This window comes from Canis lupus, chromosome 4, assembly GCF_011100685.1.
Source record: "Canis lupus familiaris isolate Mischka breed German Shepherd chromosome 4, alternate assembly UU_Cfam_GSD_1.0, whole genome shotgun sequence".
In the NCBI taxonomy this organism is placed as follows: domain Eukaryota; kingdom Metazoa; phylum Chordata; class Mammalia; order Carnivora; family Canidae; genus Canis; species Canis lupus.
This window is the reverse complement of record NC_049225.1, coordinates 8,118,874-8,138,531: the sequence shown is the minus strand read 5'-3', so window position 1 is coordinate 8,138,531 and position 19,658 is coordinate 8,118,874. Positions and strand designations below refer to the sequence as shown.

The window sequence follows — 19,658 nt, the reverse complement described above, 5'->3', positions numbered from 1 at the left end:
TGTGGGTGGCACAGGCCTAGAAACTAGGAGGAAACGGAGCTGATAATCTTGCCAAGAGCCCAAATGGCACACTGTCCAGGAAAGGCCAGAAAGTGGGGATCAGTAGGATGCATCCCTGACCCCTCGATTCTTCTGCTGGTTCTCCTGGTGGCCAAGAGCAAGTCACTGAATCTCCTCTGCCACTGCTTCCTCAGTGACAAAACTGTGATAATAATATGTTCCTCCTTGGTCTGTAGTGAGAAGTGAGTGTGCTAAAAGTGATGTGTCCAGTGTACAGAAAATTCTCCGTTCGTACTAGTTTATTATCATCAGATTAAGCATTTTTTTTACAATTATTACTGTGATTTGCCTTTACACACATGAATCAGAGTAACAGGTCCTAAAATAAATTTCTAAATTGCAAGGTCTGTTACAATAAGTAAGTGGTTTTGAGATTATTCAGAGAACCCGAATCTGTGTCAGGCCCACGAATACCAGCAAGGTTCCCTTTTCTGTAGCTGCTGCTTCCGAACTTAGAAGAGCTGAGGTGACATATTTTCTACCATTGTTTCTAAAAATAGTAGTGCTGCTTCATTGCGGTGCTTGGTGGGCTCACTCATTTGTAAATGCCACGTTAAGATTTAGGAAGTGGGAGACTCACTCTTACCTTGGAACTCCTATAATAATTGGTTTGAACCTTGGGTTGAGCATTTGTCTATTACCTTGTATTTTCCTTTTGGTGTGTTTGCCTTCCCTGCTCTTGTGCGGGAACCAAGTCTTGTTTACTGCTGGGTCCCTAGCACCAAGGACGAACCACAGCACAGGATGGGTGGGCTTAATAGTGTTTTCTTTTTCTAAATGAATGAATGAAATGGGCTGGAAGTGAAAGGAGATGAACAGCACAGATGTTAGGATGAGTTACTCATTTCCTTCCTCCCTCCCTCCCTTCCTTCCTTCCTTCCTTCCTTCCTTCCTTCCTTCCTTCCTTCCTTCCTTCCTTCCTTCCTTCCTTCCTTCCTTCCTTCCTTCCTTCCTTCCTTCCTTCCTCTTACAGCTGATGCAATATGCTACATTAGTTTCAGGTGTATGATTTAGTGATTTGACAAGTTTATACATTATGCTAAGTTTACCACAAGTGTAGCTACCATCCATCCTATTACATGGCAATTACGATATCATTGACTGTGTTCTTTGTGCTGTCTTGTATCCTGTGACTTACTTATCCTGTAACTAGAGGCCTGTACCTCCCTCTCTCCTTTACCCATTTAGCCCAACATCCCACCCCCACCCCTCTGGCAACCATCAGTTCATTCTCTGTATTTATAGGTCTGATTCTGCTTTTTGTTTGTTTATTCATTGGATATTTACCCAGAAAAAAGGAGAACACTAACCTGAAAAGATGTATGTACCTCTATGTTTATTGCAGTATTATTTACAATAGCCAAGCAGCCTAAATGTCCATAAACACACAAATGGTTAAGAAAAATGTGGTGTACACACACACACACACACACACACACACAGGAATATTAGGCAGCCATCAAAAAGAATGACATTGTGCCATTTGTGACTGTGGATGGACATAGAGGGTATTATGCTAAGTGAAATAAGTTATACTGAGAAAGACAAATACCATATAAATCCATTCATAAATGGAATCTAAAAAAATGAGTTGCTCATTTTCTTTTCTGAGAAACATGGAGGGAGTGAGGCTCTATATGATTGTACAAATAAGAACGGGAAGCTTCATGTTCCTGCTTGATGAGCCCTGAAGTCAATATATGTGGCAGCCAAGTTCCAGCTATCTGGAAGGAGATTCCAGGGGAGGAAGGGACAGGTGTCCTTTATGCCTCAGACTATCAGAAGCTATAGACACCTACTTTGCCCTTGATCTTTTACATATGAAATGTGATTTATTTCAAACAGACATGTCTATTTTGTCCAAGGGCTATGACAATTGGCTATGTGAAACTATTTAAGTCAATAGTATGGCTACTTAATGTATATGGTAGAAAGCATTTCCACTATAGTATTAGAAATAACATATGCTCATTATAGAAAACTTAGAAAATAAAAAATTGGCCAAAAGAAATAATTCTATGACCCAGAGGTGAGAGCTGATAACATTTTGGTGGATGTTTTCCTATATTTTGTATACATTTTTTTTACAATAGTTGTTTTGTATTCTACATATTATCATAATAGCTGACTGAAAAAAATAGCAATAGATAGAGATCATTTTCCAGTGGTTACATCTTCTTTGGTGACCTAATTTTAGTGGCTGCATAACCCTTCTTTGTGTAGCTGTGCCATGGCTTACTGCTTTGCTCCTCATTTGGGGACACAATTGTGTGTTTTCAGTTTGGGGCTACTAAAAAATGTGTTATTTTTATAGCTAACCTTTGTGCACATCTGTAATTATTTACATATGATGAATTCTTAGAAGTGGGAATATAGGATCCGAAGTTATGTTGTATTTTATGCTAAATTCCTTTTCCCTTCTCTCACCAAGCAATGATGGTCCCTGAAAACATTTGCCACTTAAGTGAAAAGTGATATTTTGTGGTGTTTGGATTTGCATTGAAAAGTGTTTTTGATGGTAAACATTTTCCTTAACTCTTTGTAATTCCTTTGGTTGGATTTTAATTTATTTTTTATTTTTTTAAAAGGATTTTATTTATTTATTCATGACAGACACAGAGAGAGAGAGAGAGAAACAGAGAGAGAGACAGGCTCCATGCAGGGAGCCCGACGTGGGACTCAATCCCGGCTCTCTGGGATCACACCCTGGACCAAAGGTGGCGCTAAACCACTGGGCCACCGGGGCCGCCCCTTTGGTTGGATTTTTAAAAAGACTTATTCATTCATGTTAGAGAGAGAGAAAGAGAGAGAGAGAGACAGAGAGAGAGAAGGAGCATGAGCAGGGGGAGGGAGAGGGAGAATCCTTGAGCAGACTCCCTGCCAAGCAGGGAGCCTGATGTGGGGCTTGATCCCAGGACCCAGAGATCATGACTTGAGCTGAAACCAGGAGTCGGCCACTGGCCACTTAACCGACTTAGCCACCTATGCACACCTGTTTGAATTTCTGATAGATGTGTTCGTCTTTATCTTCTTGGTTCAATAGGACTCTTGAAATTAGAAATATTTTTCCTTTTTATGGTACATGGCCAGTATTATTTTTCCCAACTTGTCATTCGCTTTTTTAGTTGGTGATGTTTTCCTAAACTTAGTTTCCCTGAATGGTTGACATAGGTTTGACATAAATTTTTGCTTGGGGTATATATTTTTTTTCTGTCCAACTGCATCGAGTTAGAAATTGAATACTTTAAGGATGAATTTGTCATCCGTTAAGGGTAAATGTCTTCAAGACCCCTGCAAAGCCTCAATCAAGCCTGTGCTGCATTTCCCCCAGCACTGCTTTGACCAAATGTGCCAGCTCCTGACAGAGCCAGATTTTAAGTGGTTTTTGACAGTCTTTTAGCAAGCCTTTTCTGAGAAGCTCTGACCCCAAGCATCTGTGGATCAGTCACAGCTCTTTTTAATCTCTGCAGCCACGACCGGCCCCTGGCATTTGGCTCTGTCTGAATGATCAAGCCAGCACTGTCCAATAAAATACAATGCAAACCATAGACATGATTTCAGATTATCCAGTAGCCACACTAAATAGATGCAAGAAGAAACAGGTGAAGTTAATTTTACAATATATTTAATGCAACCCAGTTCATCGAAAATATGATCATTCCAATATGTGATAAACACAAAAATTATAGAAATATTTTGCACTCTTTGTTTTCATTCGAAGTCTTTAAAATCTGGTGTGCGTTGGACAGTGTCAGCACGTAGATAGTATATGTGATTAGGGGCCATAGGACGGGACAGGGCAGGCCTAAAAATAGCAGTTTGGCTTTGGGTAAAAGCAAAATCCCCAACAGAATGTAATTAAAACAGAAACTTACTTTAGGGACCTAGTTCCTCTGACCCGCCAAAGATGAGAACAGCTGGCGGCCACTTTGTGAAATTTCTTTCTCTGGACAGTTTTGTAGCTCCAAGGATTTCAGTTTCTTCACATCTGTATTAACATGCATATTGTACTTTAAGGGCCTGCAGTGATGACCCCCATACCACCCCCAGGATGGAGCCGAAGCTGTGGGAGCCCACTGCTCAGGACACCCTGCGTGTGTCCATCACCAGACGAGACTGGCTTCTTCAGGAGAAGCGGCAGCTGCAGGTGAGCAGGGGAAGGATGCTCAGAGAAATGAGAGCTTTGGCCAGCCACCCGTGAAGTCCAAAAGAGAGAGATGGGTGGAGTTGGCTGGAGGGCTGGTAGGAATCTCATTCCACAAAGAGGGGTTGAAAGCTCAGCGGTGTTTGTGCCCATTTTCAATATTCCTCATTACTTTTTGAATATGCTTTCCTTGTCTGCCAGGCCAATTTGTCACCTCTGATCATTTTGATCTTTATGAGGTTCTTTTGAAAGGCAGGAAGAAATGTGTTCTGTGAAAATCCTTCATGGAAAATTGTATTGAGTTGAAGTGTGAGGAGCAGTTGTCAGGGGGCAGAGTTGTAAGTGTGGGCTGGGCAAGGCTAGCGTGTCTGGGAAAAACCAGTAGATATCACATGAAAGTTCCAGATTGGCCCAGAGTGGTGGCCAGGAACCACTCAGGGGCCAGAAGTCTAGATGCAGCACAGAGTTAAGGCAGGAGGCTATCAGGTGCTCTGGAAGTGGACTCCCCCTGCCTGAGGCAGGGACCCTTGAAGTTGGGTCCATACGACCTGGAACCTACGGTCTCGAGACAGGAATGGAGGGTAACAGGGAGCATCTATGGAAGACAACGTGACTTCCAGGAAGAGTATGGGTCTTGAACACCTGAGTGCAAATCTTGGTTTAGGTTCTAAACAATGGAGTGAGTTTAGACTGTTTTATGGGCTTGGATGAGTTCTTGGACTGCCCTCCCATCCCTACCCCCTGGTTCAGAGTATTCTTATTACCTGAGCTTGCCCATCCAAGTCCCCATAACAGCAAGGTGGCAAAAGCCATCACAACTTGAAAATATTCTCCAGTAAACTGAATACGTCTATATTCAGTGAGTATCGTCCTAAAAGTTTGTGTTGTGATGTATGGGGTTCAGGAGCGAAGGGTCAAGAAAGAAATCTTGAGATGTCTTTGGTGCAAAAAGGTGGTTTTATTAAAGCATGGAGACAGGACCCATGGGCAGAAAGAGCCTCATTGGGTTTGAGGAGTGACTGATTATATGCTTTTAAGTTGGAAGGGGTTTGGGGAGAGTGTAAGTCTAAGAAATTTGGAAGCAAGGTTTCTAGGACCTTGAGGAGTCATTTACTGCTAGTAAATTCTTAGTCATGAAACCTTTCAGATGTATATCAGTGGGCCATATGTTTGGAGGATGATTAATAACATATATCTTTGTTGGGGGGTAGAGGTAAAGGAAGTTTCTGAAGGGATTTTTATATGTTAAAGAAGACTTACAGAATCCTGGAAGTCAAGCTAATGTCAAGCTGGGGTTGCTTTTTGCCTCTAGCAAAGTATTCACGTTGAGGCAGTTGAGTTCCTGGAGGAAGGTCACCCTGCTTGTCTCAAGTACTTGTCAGTGGACTGCAAAGGAAATTTGATTATTTTTCTTATATGTCTTTTGCTTTTGTTCTCCACATCACTTTGGGTAGCTGAAAATGTGAAATCTGGCTTTTGGTTTTGAACAATATTTAATATTTACAATATTAACAATATTTGAAAAATATTTACAATATTTTTCAGTAGCCTGCATAATTCCTTATGATGTCAGAATGTACAGAAAATAGTTTTAGACTGGGATACTTAGTGTTTGAGGAGAATGTTCTCAGCAGAACTCTGGGGGAACGTGAATATTCATTTATTCAGCAGGTGTTTGAATGCCTCTTATATTCCAGATACTGTTTGAAATGCTTAGGATTTCTGTGAAGTTGATGTTCTAGTAGAGGTGGGCATGGGGAGATAGATAAGAAATGGCAAACATAATTAATTCTCAAGTTACGTCCTTACTATGTTGTAAGGTGGTAAGAGCTATAATGCATAAGCTAAGATCAACCCATTGTGCAGTGAGATGGAAGCCAAGGGAGCAGCCACATGAAGGCCTGAAGTGGGGATGTGCCTCACATGTTCAGAGGGCAGCCAGCAGGCCAGGGTATGGGAGAATAGTAGAGGACAAAGTCAGGGAGAAACGTCTTGGAGGACCTTGCACACCTTTATAAGCACTCGGGCTTCTGTCTGACTGCAGTGTGGCCATTGGAAGGTTTTAAGCAAAGCAGCAACATAATCTGACCACGTTTTAAAGAATCACTTTGACTTGTGTGTTAAGAATTGGGTGCTGGACCACTGTGGAAAAGCACGGTGGGTCTTCACAACGTTAAAAATAGAATCATCATGCAATCAAGCAATTCCACTTCTGGCTATATATTCAAAAGAATTGAAATAAGGACCTCAAAGTGATGTTCAAAACAACATTTTTCACAACAGCCAAAAGTGGAAGCAACCCAAGTGTCCATCTACAGATGAATGGATAAGCCACATGTACTCCATCCACACAATGGAGTGCTATACAAACTTAAGAAGGAAGGAAATTCTGACACATGGTGCAACTTGGAAGAACCTTAAGGACATTATACTGAGTGAAATAAGCCGGTCACAAAGAAGGCAAATACTATGCTTCCACTTATATGAAGTTCCTAGGGATTCATAGAGACAGAAAGTAGAATGGCAGTTGCCAGGGGTTGGGGGAAGGATGGGGTAAATGGGGATCTGGAGTTTTGGTTTATAAGATGAAGAGGTCTTGGACGGGTGGTGCCAATGGTTGCACAGCAATATGAATGTACTTAATGCCATGGGACTGGCATTAAAAATGGTTAAGATGGTGAATTTCATGTTACATGCATTTTCCACAGTTACAAGGAAAGAAAACAATAGGATACGGGCAGAGGTGGAGGATGGGAGGTTAGTTGGGAAACAATGCCAATGATATTGTAACGATGGACCAATGGGAGACATATTATCTTCTTGGAGCATCTCAGGGGTGGATCTTCAGTCCCAACCAACTAAGTCTCTACCCTCAGCTCAAACTGGAAATGGGGTCAGGAGGTAGAAGTTTTAGGTGATCTGTACTTGGATTTGAGCGACCACAGATAAGAGATGGGGAGACACCCAGGATCAGAGCTCTGCTCTTATTAGCCAGAAACCAACGCATGGGACATGGGAGTGTGGTGATTGAAAGAGTCTCATTTTAAATTCAGAGTGCTAAGGCAGTGAGATGCTTATCTGCTCTAGCATCGTGCACACAATGGGCATTCACTCAATAACCTACTGTTTGTTTTATCCTTTGACCTCAAGATTGGATGATACTCTATAGATTCTTTGGATTTTGGTCTGCTATATTAGTGGAATTGAATTTATTTAATATTTTTATGAACTTTAGACTGCATAACACTATCTGCAGCATCCCATTGCTCCTTCAATCTTTTAGACTTAGCAAACTGTGATTTTTTAAATCTTTCTCTACATACTACATTTTCATGTTTGGGGACAGACCAACCAAGGATTGTTCCCTTTTCTTTTTCGGTCTGTGACCTGTGTTACCTGCTTAGTTCATACCTCAAACATACGACGTTTGCGACTCTATATTGTAGGTCTTCCGGCTCAAATGGAGTAAGTTATTAATATATTTGCTTGGTTCTTCCAAGTCAAATTCCTGGCTCACCCCCCATAATTATTGAATACTTGGGAGGGAATATCTTTCCTTACGCCAACTAATCAGAAATATAAAATTGGCGTGATTTTTCTACTTCAACAAACCTCCAAAAATCTGCCTGCCTTAGAAGGGGCTCTTGTACATATGGCCGACTCTCATTTAAAGGACTCTGTCAGCAGAGCAGTTTGCCATGAGCAGGGTTAATTTATAAAATCTGGTTTCTCCATTCTCTACAGAAAGAAATCGAAGCTCTCCAAGCAAGAATGTCTGTGCTGGAAGCAAAAGATCAGCAGCTGAGAAGGGAAATAGAAGAGCAGGAGCAGCTTCTCCCATGGCAGGGCTATGACCTGACCACCCTAGTGGGCAGGCTGTCTCTGGGCGAGCTGCAGGAAGTCCGCAAGGCCTTGCATGACACCCTGGCCTTTGCCAACCAGATTCCCATCTGTGCAGAACCACCTGAAACCATAAGGAGGTATTGATTTCCTAATTGATTTGGAATCCCTCAACTCATTGACCAGTTTACAGGACTGATGTTACCTGCTGTCCCTCATACACAAATATTTTTCCAAGAAGGGCTCTAGTTTTTCAATAGAAGTGCTATTGTTATTTTGAGCAGGGAAAATTATTCATTGTATGGGGCAGTTCTGAATATTTGGAGACATTTTATATTCTGGCCACCCAATCTACCAAACGCCAGTATTCTTCTCCATTCTACTACGCACCCTCCCCATTTCCAGAGACCCCAAGGGCACCTTCTTTCTCGTTGAGATCTGTAGCAGCTCAGTTGGTTAGAGATTCTGATGCCAACCTTTGCTGAGGACGCTCATCTGGAGAGAGGTAAACTATATCTCTCACTGATGGAGGGGGTGAATCATTAAGAGGGGGCTACTCAATCATGACAGTATTTCTTTCAGGAAGAATGAATGGTTATTAATAATAGCTAGCATTTACTGAATGCTTACTCTTTGACAGGCACTGTGCTAAGCTTTAAAGGTTGCTTCTATTATTATATTTATTTTATAGATGAGGAAAAGAAAGTTCAAGAATGTTAGTAATTTGCCCACAGTCCTGATAAGAGGCAAAATTTATATTAAAATTCCTATTTGTTACTTCTCAGCCTAGCTTCTTATCCACTTACGGAGTGAGAATCTTTCCCGTGGTCTATATTGTGGAATATCTACAAGATACACTTCTATGTCTTGTCCTTCGGAGATCATGGACTTATCTTGGTGAAAGAACTCAAGCGTATGCATTTTAGCTAAAAAGTTGAGTAGTGCCCAAATGAACATGCAGATGGGAAGTAAGGACTGTGGGTGTTGTGAGTATAGAGCAACGGGAGAGATTCATGTTCTGCTTAGTTATGCTGAAGGCACTACTTCATAGGACTTACCACCTGTAGTGGTTGAGAATGTGGATTCTGCCATTTGATTTTCTGGGGGCGAATCCTTACTCAACAATGTAACAGCTGGGAGCCACTTATTACTTGGGGAAGGGGATGATGATAATAGGGCTGTTACATGGATCAACTGTTAATACATATAAAGCTCTGGTAACAGTGCCTGGATGGTAGTATGCACTTTACTGTGCTTACTGCTTGTCACGTTTATAATGGGATTCCAGGCTTCTGAAGGCCTTCAAACTGTCTGTCCCAACGTGTCTTAGGCTATTGAGTGAATCCTGGTCTCCTGTTATCCACATAGCATATACTATCCAGCCAAGAAAAGCAAGCCACGGATGCTACTCTAGGGAGGTGCTTAGGACTTCCTCTCATTCTCCTTTCAGCCCTAATATTTCCCTTCAGAAATCTAACCTCATGGCTCATGCTCATGGAGGAGAAGAGATTTGGATTGTTGCCAAATTTCAGCCAGAGGAAACTGACCATTGAATATGACTTGTGCTCTCCAGCTGCATCTTTGTACGTGTCCCTATACTATTGCCTCCACCTCTGAGGATCTTTCCCACACAGGGATGCTTCCAGTGTTCTCCTGTGGAAGTCACTCTACATCCATATGTGTATACACGCACACACATATACACGTACAGAGGTATAGGTATAGATGATATATATATTATACTTTGTATATCATATGTCATATATGCACACATAACATGTACTATATTATATACATGTATTATGTATAATATATAAGATGAAATATACATGTGAGTTTATAATTATGTTTACAAATACATATATTTATATTTGAGGCTTAAAATGATCCTTTTTTCATCCTACCATCCAGATGTGTCCTACTTATTTTTCCTTTTGCTTTTAACCACACAGAGATTTGTTATCCACCTCTCATCTTTCCCACAAGGTGATGACTTTTTGCCAGAAAAAGCTAGGGCATGCTTAACTTAGAATCCACTGCAGTGTTTAGCAAAGCCTCTGGGTTTTGAGTTGAATTCAAAGCATCCCTGCAGGTGTGCCCTGTCCTGTACAGAGATGCACAAGTTGTAGAGCAAGTGCTTTCTCACACACCAACTCACTGCGTTCAGAGCAGCCTGGGGTGGTAGGCGGGCTATTCTCCTTGTTCGCATTTTATGGATGAGGAAACAAAAACTCAGGAGCTTTTCCAGGTGAAGCAGCTACTAAGAGGCCTTCTCATATACATCCATAGCAGCCTTTGAGTCTGAGCTAATAGAAGATAGTTTCTTTCCAGAGATCCAAGGAAGTTCTTTCTCTTAGTCTAAAACAAGGATCTCCATTATATGGCAGGCTGATAGAGCGAGGCCCTTGAACTTGGATCCTATTATTTCTAATCTGTTATTCTGCGTTAGTTCTCAGTCTGGAATGTTTATCATGAGCAGAACACTGCCAGCACTGAGCAGAGTTTTATGTTGCTGGGGAGTGACCACCCTGGGACATATCATAATCTGGGTGACACTGTAACAGGGGGTGACCCTTGGCATCTCCTTTATTTACTTAGTGGTACAGTCAGGCACCTCCCTGCCTTAGGACAGTTTGGGGTGTGTAGGTACAGATCAGTTTCCTTTCTTCCGCACGAGGGAGGTGAGGCTTCATGCTGTTTCTGGTCATAAATATTAACTGGAAAAATCATTGTTATTTTGTGGGCTTTCCGTTTAAGAAGGAAGACACACTTTTTCCAAACTGATGGGCTGCAGCATGGACTCCCAGAAATAGTGTTTGAAAGAAGCAAATGTGGAGTCATATGGCTCGATAGATCACAGATTGCTTGGTCTAGTATTTTTAACTAATTATACACAATACTGTTTGACTTAGTTTTTCCTATGAGATACTGGTTTTCTTTTCGAAGATGTTGACTTGACGGGGGCTATCTCATAGGTGCCCCAGCCAGAAGACTGCATCTTATATGCACCTACAGCTTTGTTGACCAGTGTCTGTTGTTTATGAGAATAGTTTCTTCTTAGGCCAGATGGAGGAGAGATCCTGACAAATTGTGAAACAGGCAAATCTTGAAGTTTTATGAAGAGAGGTTGTAGAGATTGGTATTGTTACAAATATGTGGAGAAGCAGACCACTCAGCGTCACAATTATTATTATCATCACTGATAAAGAATTTTCATAGAGATGAGCTATAAACTCAGGGTGTTGTCTGGGGAGAAGCTGTTTCTGATTTACTCAACTGGGTAATGTGCAAGTTCAAAGGGAAGGATATGCTTCTTCACTGGATAAACTACACAGTCAGCTTGAAAAGGAACTTCCTAATAGCACTTGGCATTTCTGAGCAAATCACTGATGGAGACTCTCTGCTTGCATGGCGCCATCATTTCTGACCATAGCTTGTTGGGAATCATCTGGTGGATGTCAGAGAAAGGCTGGAAGGAGAAGGTTGTATGAGGGAAAGAGAGAGCCAGTGACTTTTTATTTGGACATTATAATAGAAACCAAAGCAGCAATTTGAATTTTCTAATGTGTGTGTTTTGGATCAATTATCTTTTAGCAGGGTGGAATGAGGAGCTGTCTTCTCAGAGATATCATAGCTGCCTTTTGATAGAGCCAACAGAAATGGTTTTCTTCCAATGACCAAGAGAATATTTTTTAATCCTCTGGGGAATCAGGAACTCCACAGTGTGGAAGCTGATAGAGCAGGGATGTAGAAAGGACAGGGCCCACTGCAGATATTTGTTTGAATTTCTCTATCCTGGGATTCCAAACCCTCAGCCTTAAAACAAATTCCTTGTTTCCTCTTACAAATTTTCATTTAATGGGAGAGGTCTAGATGGATGGCTTTTATCCAGTGAGCTGGATTCTCCAACCACATTAACCAGTCCTTCTCATTCCATTCCATACTGACTCCACTCCAATAATCCGTAATAGGATTGGGTGTTGGTGGGGGCAGTGTGGGGAGAAGGATGGGGGGCAGAGAAGGAAGGATGTGACAAGTTCTGGGGCTTTTCTTGGGCCACATCCCTGTATGTGAGGTGTGAGTTCCCATCTGTTTATGTGGCATAATTTTTTTTTTAATGTGGCATAAATTGAGGAGGGTCGTGACTTGCAGCTCACGTCTCTCCAGTGCCATTGGCTCAGCTCTCCTAACCCTTTATTGGTCTGTGTGCCTTGCACACCACGGAAGAGCCAGGCAGTGACCCTGTCCAGCAGCATGTGGCCAACTGTGAAGTGAGATAGGAATAATCAGAGTAATGACAATAGAGATGCAGGCTGTGGATGATACTTCCTAACATTCTTTAGATACCTGTGTCTGGCTCGTATTAGCCTGTGGTTGAGGTCTTTATCCCTCAGCTCCTGGAATTTCTCATGCTTCATGTGAAATGTGCTCTGGCAGCTCATGGATGAATTATTTCTTGGGCATTTGGAAGAAACGTGTCACATCTTTTTACAAACCATTGGCACAAACTGTGAAGCCAACTGAATCCCTAGTTACAAGGGGCTGGCTGGACCTTGCTTGATATGTCTGGGACTTTGGTCAGCATGACTGGGTAGCATGGGGTGCTCCCTCCTCCCTACAGTGTACTGCTCAGGGCTCCCCAGTGAGGGTGATGAACTGTTCAGGAGCTCAAGCATCCCTGTCACAGGTATCTGTGAGCATCCCAAGCCAGTATCAGGGCTCCTTTCAAGACAGATTTATATGAAATAAGAAAATTCAGCAGTTCACAATTGACTGGGGAAAAAAAAAATCAGTAGTTGCACTTTCCCCTCAGATCCATATCTTGTGAGAATGAGGAGGCACCGTGAGCACAGCAAGGCCTGGATCCAGCACGTCCAGGAGGAGTGTGCTGGATCCTCAGAGTGTATGCAGGGAGGCAGCTGTGTGTGTCCCTGTGCCCACAGCTGATGAACAGGTGGCCCAAAGCAGAGTGACATGGAGACTTCAGGACATCCCTCAGGACTGCCAGTCTTTCTCCGTTTGTTGATTGTGTTCATTAGTTTCTCTTTCTGATCTTTGTTTCTCTACCTTCTCTGTCTTGTCTTTTCACCTGGTAGCTCTTTCAGGAGCAGTGACTTTATGGGACTAATCCATCAGAAATCATCTGGCAGAGTAGCTCTGTGGTTGCTAGAACCAATGTATAGGAGATACTGACTTTTCTATCTTTGTTGTAAAGCATACACCTCTATTTCCTCAGGAATCGCTGAGGCAGACAGTATTTGCCCAGAAAGTCAATGGGTTGAGATGGTGGCAGAGGAGCAAAGCAAGACTGGTGTGTCCTTGGAGCAGGGGTAGGCAGTGGCCTCCGTGTTCAGGACCACTCTGCAGATGTGCCTCTCAAATCTCACATTTATCATAGCTTGCTTTCTTACTGAGATTTGTAATAATAATCACATATTAATTTTAACATTGCTATTTATAAAATGCTAATTTTTGCTCATCATAACCCTATAAAGTATCCTAGACAGTATATTGGTTTTATGCCCATTTTGCAGATGAGGCTGCTGAGGACCCCAGTTCACATAGTAGCAGTGTTCCAATATCTTTGCTATGGGGGTGGGGGAAGTAGTTAACACTGACAATCCAGGAGAGACCAAGGTTTCAAATCCAGTGCCCAGGCAGACAATGGAAAGAAGTCCAGCTAGCCAAAGCATGGGTCTGTGGATCCAAGCAAAAGAGAATGGGTGTCATTCCAGTGATGGTTGTCTCTGTGCTCCACAGATCACCTGGTGTCATCTGAGAGGGATCAGAGCAACCAGGTCTCTACACGCAGGCAGCCGACTATTTCAGGTCAGAGAGGTCCGCTGGCCATTCCAAAGAAAGGAATGGAGGAAGAAGGAGGATGGCACTACTTCCAAGGCCCGGCGCTATGGGAACTGGAAGTCTGGTTCATAACATGAAGGTTTGAACCAGATGATGTTGGAGATTCCTTCTGGATCTAGAACACTTTGTACTTTCAGATTTTGTGAAATCAGTTAAAACACACAGTGCTTAAAAACACAGTAATTCTGTTCCCAATAGCCCCCAGATGAGTTCCCCTGCCACGTTCGCTGGGCAGAACCTGACCATATGTGGGGCACCGTGTTCAAATTCTTTTCTCAGTGGGTTGGTGTTAATGACTAGCATGTCACCAGACACAGGCCAGAACTGAAGCCTGCGCTGTAGCTACTGTTCAGCGTTTGGAATGCAACTCACTACTGTATCCTCCCATTTCCTTTGGAAGGTCATCATTATAGGCAATGAGAAAAGTATACCAGCCACAACTTGGAAGAGAAGAAGGGTTGGAAGGGAAGGAAGGGATTTGAAACAACCAACTCTCTGGCTGAGTACAGTTGCCACTCACCCCAAGAAGACAGGACCCTGGCTTCTGTGTTTGCTGAATGTATTTGAGAAGTGCAGGGGAGGAATCTCCCCTTATAGATTTAAAAAAAAAAAAAATGTCATTTTGTACTAGATTGAGTTTACTATGATTTTCTACAAATTCTCTGTGCTTTGTTTCCATCATGGAGTTTCCAGTGTGGGTCTGTGATTATTTAGGTAGGTTCTTCTTGGGAGGCTTGTAATTTGTAGACTCATCCATTTCTCTTTTATAATTTTGGAATCAGATTAACTGTTTTCAGCTAGAGCTCCAGGGATAGGAGATAATCATTTTAAACTGATTGCAGCCAGTTCTCCTAATATTGCAATTGCAAGTGATCTCTCAGCATACATGAATGCATGTGGCCTATTTTAAAAGTTTTTCTTCTGGTATTTCAATTTTTTATTTTCCATGATTATCATCTTGAGAACTGTTCTGTAGTTAACCTCTTTGCAATTTGGGTGTCTTCTACAATCTTCCACTCCTTTTCACCAAATTCTTTTATTCCTGGCATATTCCAAGAATGTTTCCCTGTTTGTAGGTTTTATGTTACTATTCCCTGCTCTAACTCTTTGGCGTTAACACACCACTAGACTGTTCTTCCGGCCTTGAGCTGGAGGCTGAAAGCTCTTCCAGTGAAAGGTAATTCAGTTTTGGTCAGAAAGAACCTTTTCAAGTAGCTACAGGGAATAACCCCAGGTTGGAAATGCCAGCTCATTACTTGGTGGAAATTTAGTTAATTAAGAGTACTTCTGTCCCAAGCTGGTAAAGGGTGATTATTAATCCATCCTGTGCGGATTCCTAGGCTACTGGGATGACCTGAACCAGAATCTTTGGGGTTTTGTAGGTGTTTGCAGGGGGCCCCTGTGCTTTATACATTGGGGACATTTTCTTAAGATGTTCATCATGGCTGCTATATCATTACTACTGTGTACATCCTTTTGGACAAATTTCTTCAGCTTTCTTTTTGAGTTGTTTTGATATTGGTGTTTGATTTTTTTTTAAATTAAGTTACTTGTTTAGGCAACTGGATTTTCCCCTGCTGTTCATTCATTTTGTTCAGCAATGGTCTATTTTTTGCCATCTTTACCCAGTAAAATGTGTAAATCTTTAGTTTACCCACTGAAAAATTTTAGGAAATGAAATATATAATATTCTCCAGTTTCAGGAATATGACTGAACTGTTGATTTGTCAGCAGATTTTGAAAGAGTCTGAGAGAAATGTAAGATTTAAACTGATTGTGCAGGCTTTAGCTGTGCATATGCTTGTTCTTAGCCAGACAATAGGTAATTAAAGATGACTCAGAAAATCATCATAAACCCAAAGCAGAAAGTATAACCTTTTGGGCAAACTCCATAGTTATGGAAAGTCTGCATGTTTATAAATTTAGGAAAACAGTATACATTTAAAAATAATAGTATTAAGAAATGCAAGCAGTTCAGGGTAGTTCTTTAAAAAATCCTGGGAACAATGAGACATTACTTATTATTTAATAGTCAGAATTAAGGAAGTGATTGAAATGGAAATCTGAAGTTGCCTTTGGATCACTTAACAGAGTAAACCCAGAGGCGGCAGCTCATTTTCCACTAGGATCAAATTTTAGTGTTTCCAGGATTTAACTCACAGCAATTTGGTGGAGAAAATCTCTATAGCACAGAACTGAAATAGTTTTTGAATGTTTAAATACATTTGGGTTATGATAATAGTGGAGTCCACTTGGTTACCAGTCTTCAAAAAATAAGAGGCCAGTAATTTAGTTTCTCATTGTATGTGAATAGGTATCCCTGAATAACTTGAGAGGAAGGGGTAGAAAGGAGTACTTATGATCTGAATGTAAGGCTATTCATATTTTTCACTCCTGCTCTCATTTCCTCTTCATTAGACAGCATAAGATCCCTTACAGACAAATGCCTGCAAGTCAAAATGCTTCTGGCATATGAATTACAGTTACAGTTTGGAGTAAAGTGGTTTGAGAAGCACTGAAAGATCTGCTTGAATTAACACTTGGAGTATTTGGGCAAGCCAAATACCAAGTTAATCAGTTGAAAATAAAGCTGTGATTTTTAATAGCACTGGCCTCAGAGGCAAGCTGTGACTCCGTGATGTCAGGCAGTCTCCCAGTGGGGGGTGGGAACTGGCGTGTGCATGCACATGCACTGTATCTTATCCATATCAGCAAGACTGATCTTCATATCAGAAGACCGGAAATCCAGTACATTCACTACTAGCACTCCTTTTCTCTGCTCTGTATTTCCACATCAGCGCCCTGACCACAGGAAGTCTTTCCTACGAAGCTGGAAATCCTTGTGCGCTCTCACTCGTTCTCTTTCTGCTATCTCCTTCGGGAGTACTTACACAAGCTTAGATGTATTTTATTAAGAAGAATTTATATCTCAATCTCAGTCTGCAGAGTTAGTTGGATAAGTGAGGCTTTACCACAAAGTGAGGCTTTACCACAAAAACTCTGGAGTAACAGAGTGTAGTATTTTAGAGTTCGGACATAGGATCCCTGAAATTCAGAGAAAGACTCATTAAGTCACTAATGTGATCCATCCATATCCAGAGAACCAATTAAAGGGCTGAAAGTCTGAGTATTTCTCTGACCTCTTTTCTTTATTTCTTTCATTTAATCTCTTTTGCTTGGGGCAGAGAGGAAAACATCACATGTATTTTACTCTAGTTAAAAACCCATGTACTTGATTTCTGTCAGATTACTCAAAACTACTTTCTTATTCTGCTACGGTAATGGTTATTCGTATGAATGCTTTATTAAAAACCTTTCGATATTTCATTCTGCCCAAGATCCCCAGGGTGAATATAAGTATCTGTCACATGAGCAGACACTGTGCCATGTTCCTGTGCTGCCAATGACCAGAACAGAGATTATGTGCTGTGCCAGCGGCAGTGAGGATGGCCACGGGGTACCAGAGCTCTGGTAACAAATCTCTCCCCACTGTACTATGCAGGCTTCCCAAAGAGTAAATGTCTCAAGTAACCAGCTCGATAGCTTTTAGAACCACATAGAATGGCTTGCTCCTGGTGAGTATTTGTGCCCTATCGTGCCTTCTCCGGATCCTCCAAAGTCTTGAGGAATTCTTGGCATTTTTGTTGTCTGTGCCCTGTGCATGTCCCACTGGTGACATGTGACATTATCAGCTGTGAGGCAAGAAGGGTTCAAAGAAGGAAAAAGGCCAAACAGATAAAACCTTGCATTTCCTAAAGCTGTTTTTGCTGTCATTTTCTTAACCACTTGCCCCTGACAGAAGGTTAGAGGACTGAGCAGTAATTGGCAAGGTTGTTAATGTCAACGGATTCCTGTATTTTTTTTTTTTTTTTAATTTAAGACCCAAGTAATTCCTGTGCCTGAGTGGCTATCATTTTGACCTTTATATCATTTCTAACTTGTTTCAATAACAATCTTTCATTCTTAAACTTATTTTTACTAAATAATACATGGGATGGAACTACAAATGGGGAGAGGGAAAGAAGGGCAGGGAGAAGACTGTTTGGAGATGAAATTGATACTTCTCCTCCTTTCCCAGAGCTTTCTGCTAAAATGAGACTTCAGGATCAGGCCACATATACACAGGGAGGAGATGGACAGGCAGCTGCCAACAGATAGCAGCCTTTCTGCACAACTCTGTTCTGAGGGCTTAAAATCTGTGTCTTGCTTAGAAAAATAACAGACATCTGGCCTCTGTTTCTACCTCTGTCATCAAGGTCATCTGGCACTTTGTATAACCTATAGTAAAAGAACCTTGGATGGTAGGATTGAAAGTTTCTTAGAGATAATTTGGCTCAACTGCCTCACTTTGTGGGTAAGGAAATAGAGCTCCAGAAAAAGTGACTTTTTCCAAATCTTGCAGAGAGTTAGTGGAATGGTGGAATTCTCAGAGCCATTAATATTCTTTTATTCAGCAGAGGTCATATGAGACTAGGGACACAGTTTGTTCCTCAAAGGCCTGTCTTTGGGGCAGGTATGTGGTTGGCTTCCTGGGTGTGAGTCTAATGTGTCAGGCCAAGGCTGGTACCAAATGTGGTGGTGGCAGAAGGAAGCATTAAAAACAAGGGAAGACCACATAAAGTGAGAGAAGTTTCTCTAGGACATGAACACAATGGAGTTAATTCAGGCCCACCTGATAGCTGTGGCTCAGAGGAAGGAGACCAATGGAATACCTGATCAACCTTGTCTTCCCACCCTGACATCTGTCCTTCCTGCCCTGCTATTGTGATAGGTTTTATTTGTGAACACCCTGGCCTGCATGGCCAAGAAATATCCACACCTTCAAAGTAGCCACTGCCTGACGAGAGCTTGGGCCTGTAGGTATGTTCACTACAGTGTGTGTTCCATCCTTGAGAGGAATACCCTGAGAATACCCTGGGAGGAAGCAGTCTCATGGCTCTTTGGGAAGGCATTCTGGTCTTGGCTGCTTGGCCCAGCTCTGGATGGGCATGTACCTTTGGCCTCGTGGATGCTTCACTCCAAGAATACAGAGGATTAGGGCAGGACCCTCTTGATACCTATATCTATGGGAAGTATTGAAAGTATTACTAAGAAAGGGTACATATTCAAGTTTCTTATAAGGCTTTTGAGTTATGCTTTCCTAAGTCTGGAGAAATAGGGAGTGAATAGTAGTTGGTTGCTATTTGACTGGAGTGTGAGATTCTTTAAACAAATAGATATCTAATGCAGCACTAGGCTATTGAGGAAGATTAGCAAAACACTCTTAAGTTTTACAACTCTGAATTTTACAGAGTGACCCTCTGGCCTTGGCAGCCTCGCAGCAGAGAGGACTCATTTGCACTGGGTAGAGATAGCCTCCAGGCTGAGACCTCTGGGTGCCCTTTGCACAGCCCTGATCCTTACTTCTGACCTTCAAGCTCTCCACATGTCTCCCTCCCCATGCTAGTCTGCATTAATTTGTTAGGGCTGCCATAGCAAAGTACCACAGGTAGTGTCTTAAACACAGACATTTATTGTATTTAGGTGTCCAAGATCAAGGTATGGACAGGGCCGGTCTTTCTGAAGACTTTGAGGGAAGGATTTGTTCCAAGTCACTCTTCTTGGCTTGTAGGTGACATTCTTCTCCTTGTGTTTCTTCCCACTGTCTTCCTTCTATGTGTTTTTCTGAATCCAAATTTCTCCTTTTTATAAGGACACTAGTTATACTGGAGTAGGGCTCACTCTAACAGACTCTTTTTAACCAACTATATTT

The 19,658-nt window shown here is 41.9% G+C and overlaps 1 protein-coding gene across 4 annotated transcripts in view; it reads left to right on the top strand.

Moving 5' to 3' along the window:
• The window catches only part of DISC1 (DISC1 scaffold protein), a 347,001-nt gene that overhangs the window by 111,367 nt on the left and 215,976 nt on the right, over positions 1–19,658 (top strand). For all 4 annotated transcript variants that reach the window (XR_005357793.1, XR_005357794.1, XM_038533906.1 and 1 more), the window contains exons 5-6: positions 4,078–4,207; positions 7,949–8,184. Coding sequence is in view for 2 of the 4 variants with exons in the window: in XM_038533906.1 (XP_038389834.1) it covers positions 4,078–4,207; positions 7,949–8,184 (366 nt within the window). In the remaining 2 variants the exon portion in view is untranslated. The remainder of the gene's footprint in view (positions 1–4,077; positions 4,208–7,948; positions 8,185–19,658) is intronic.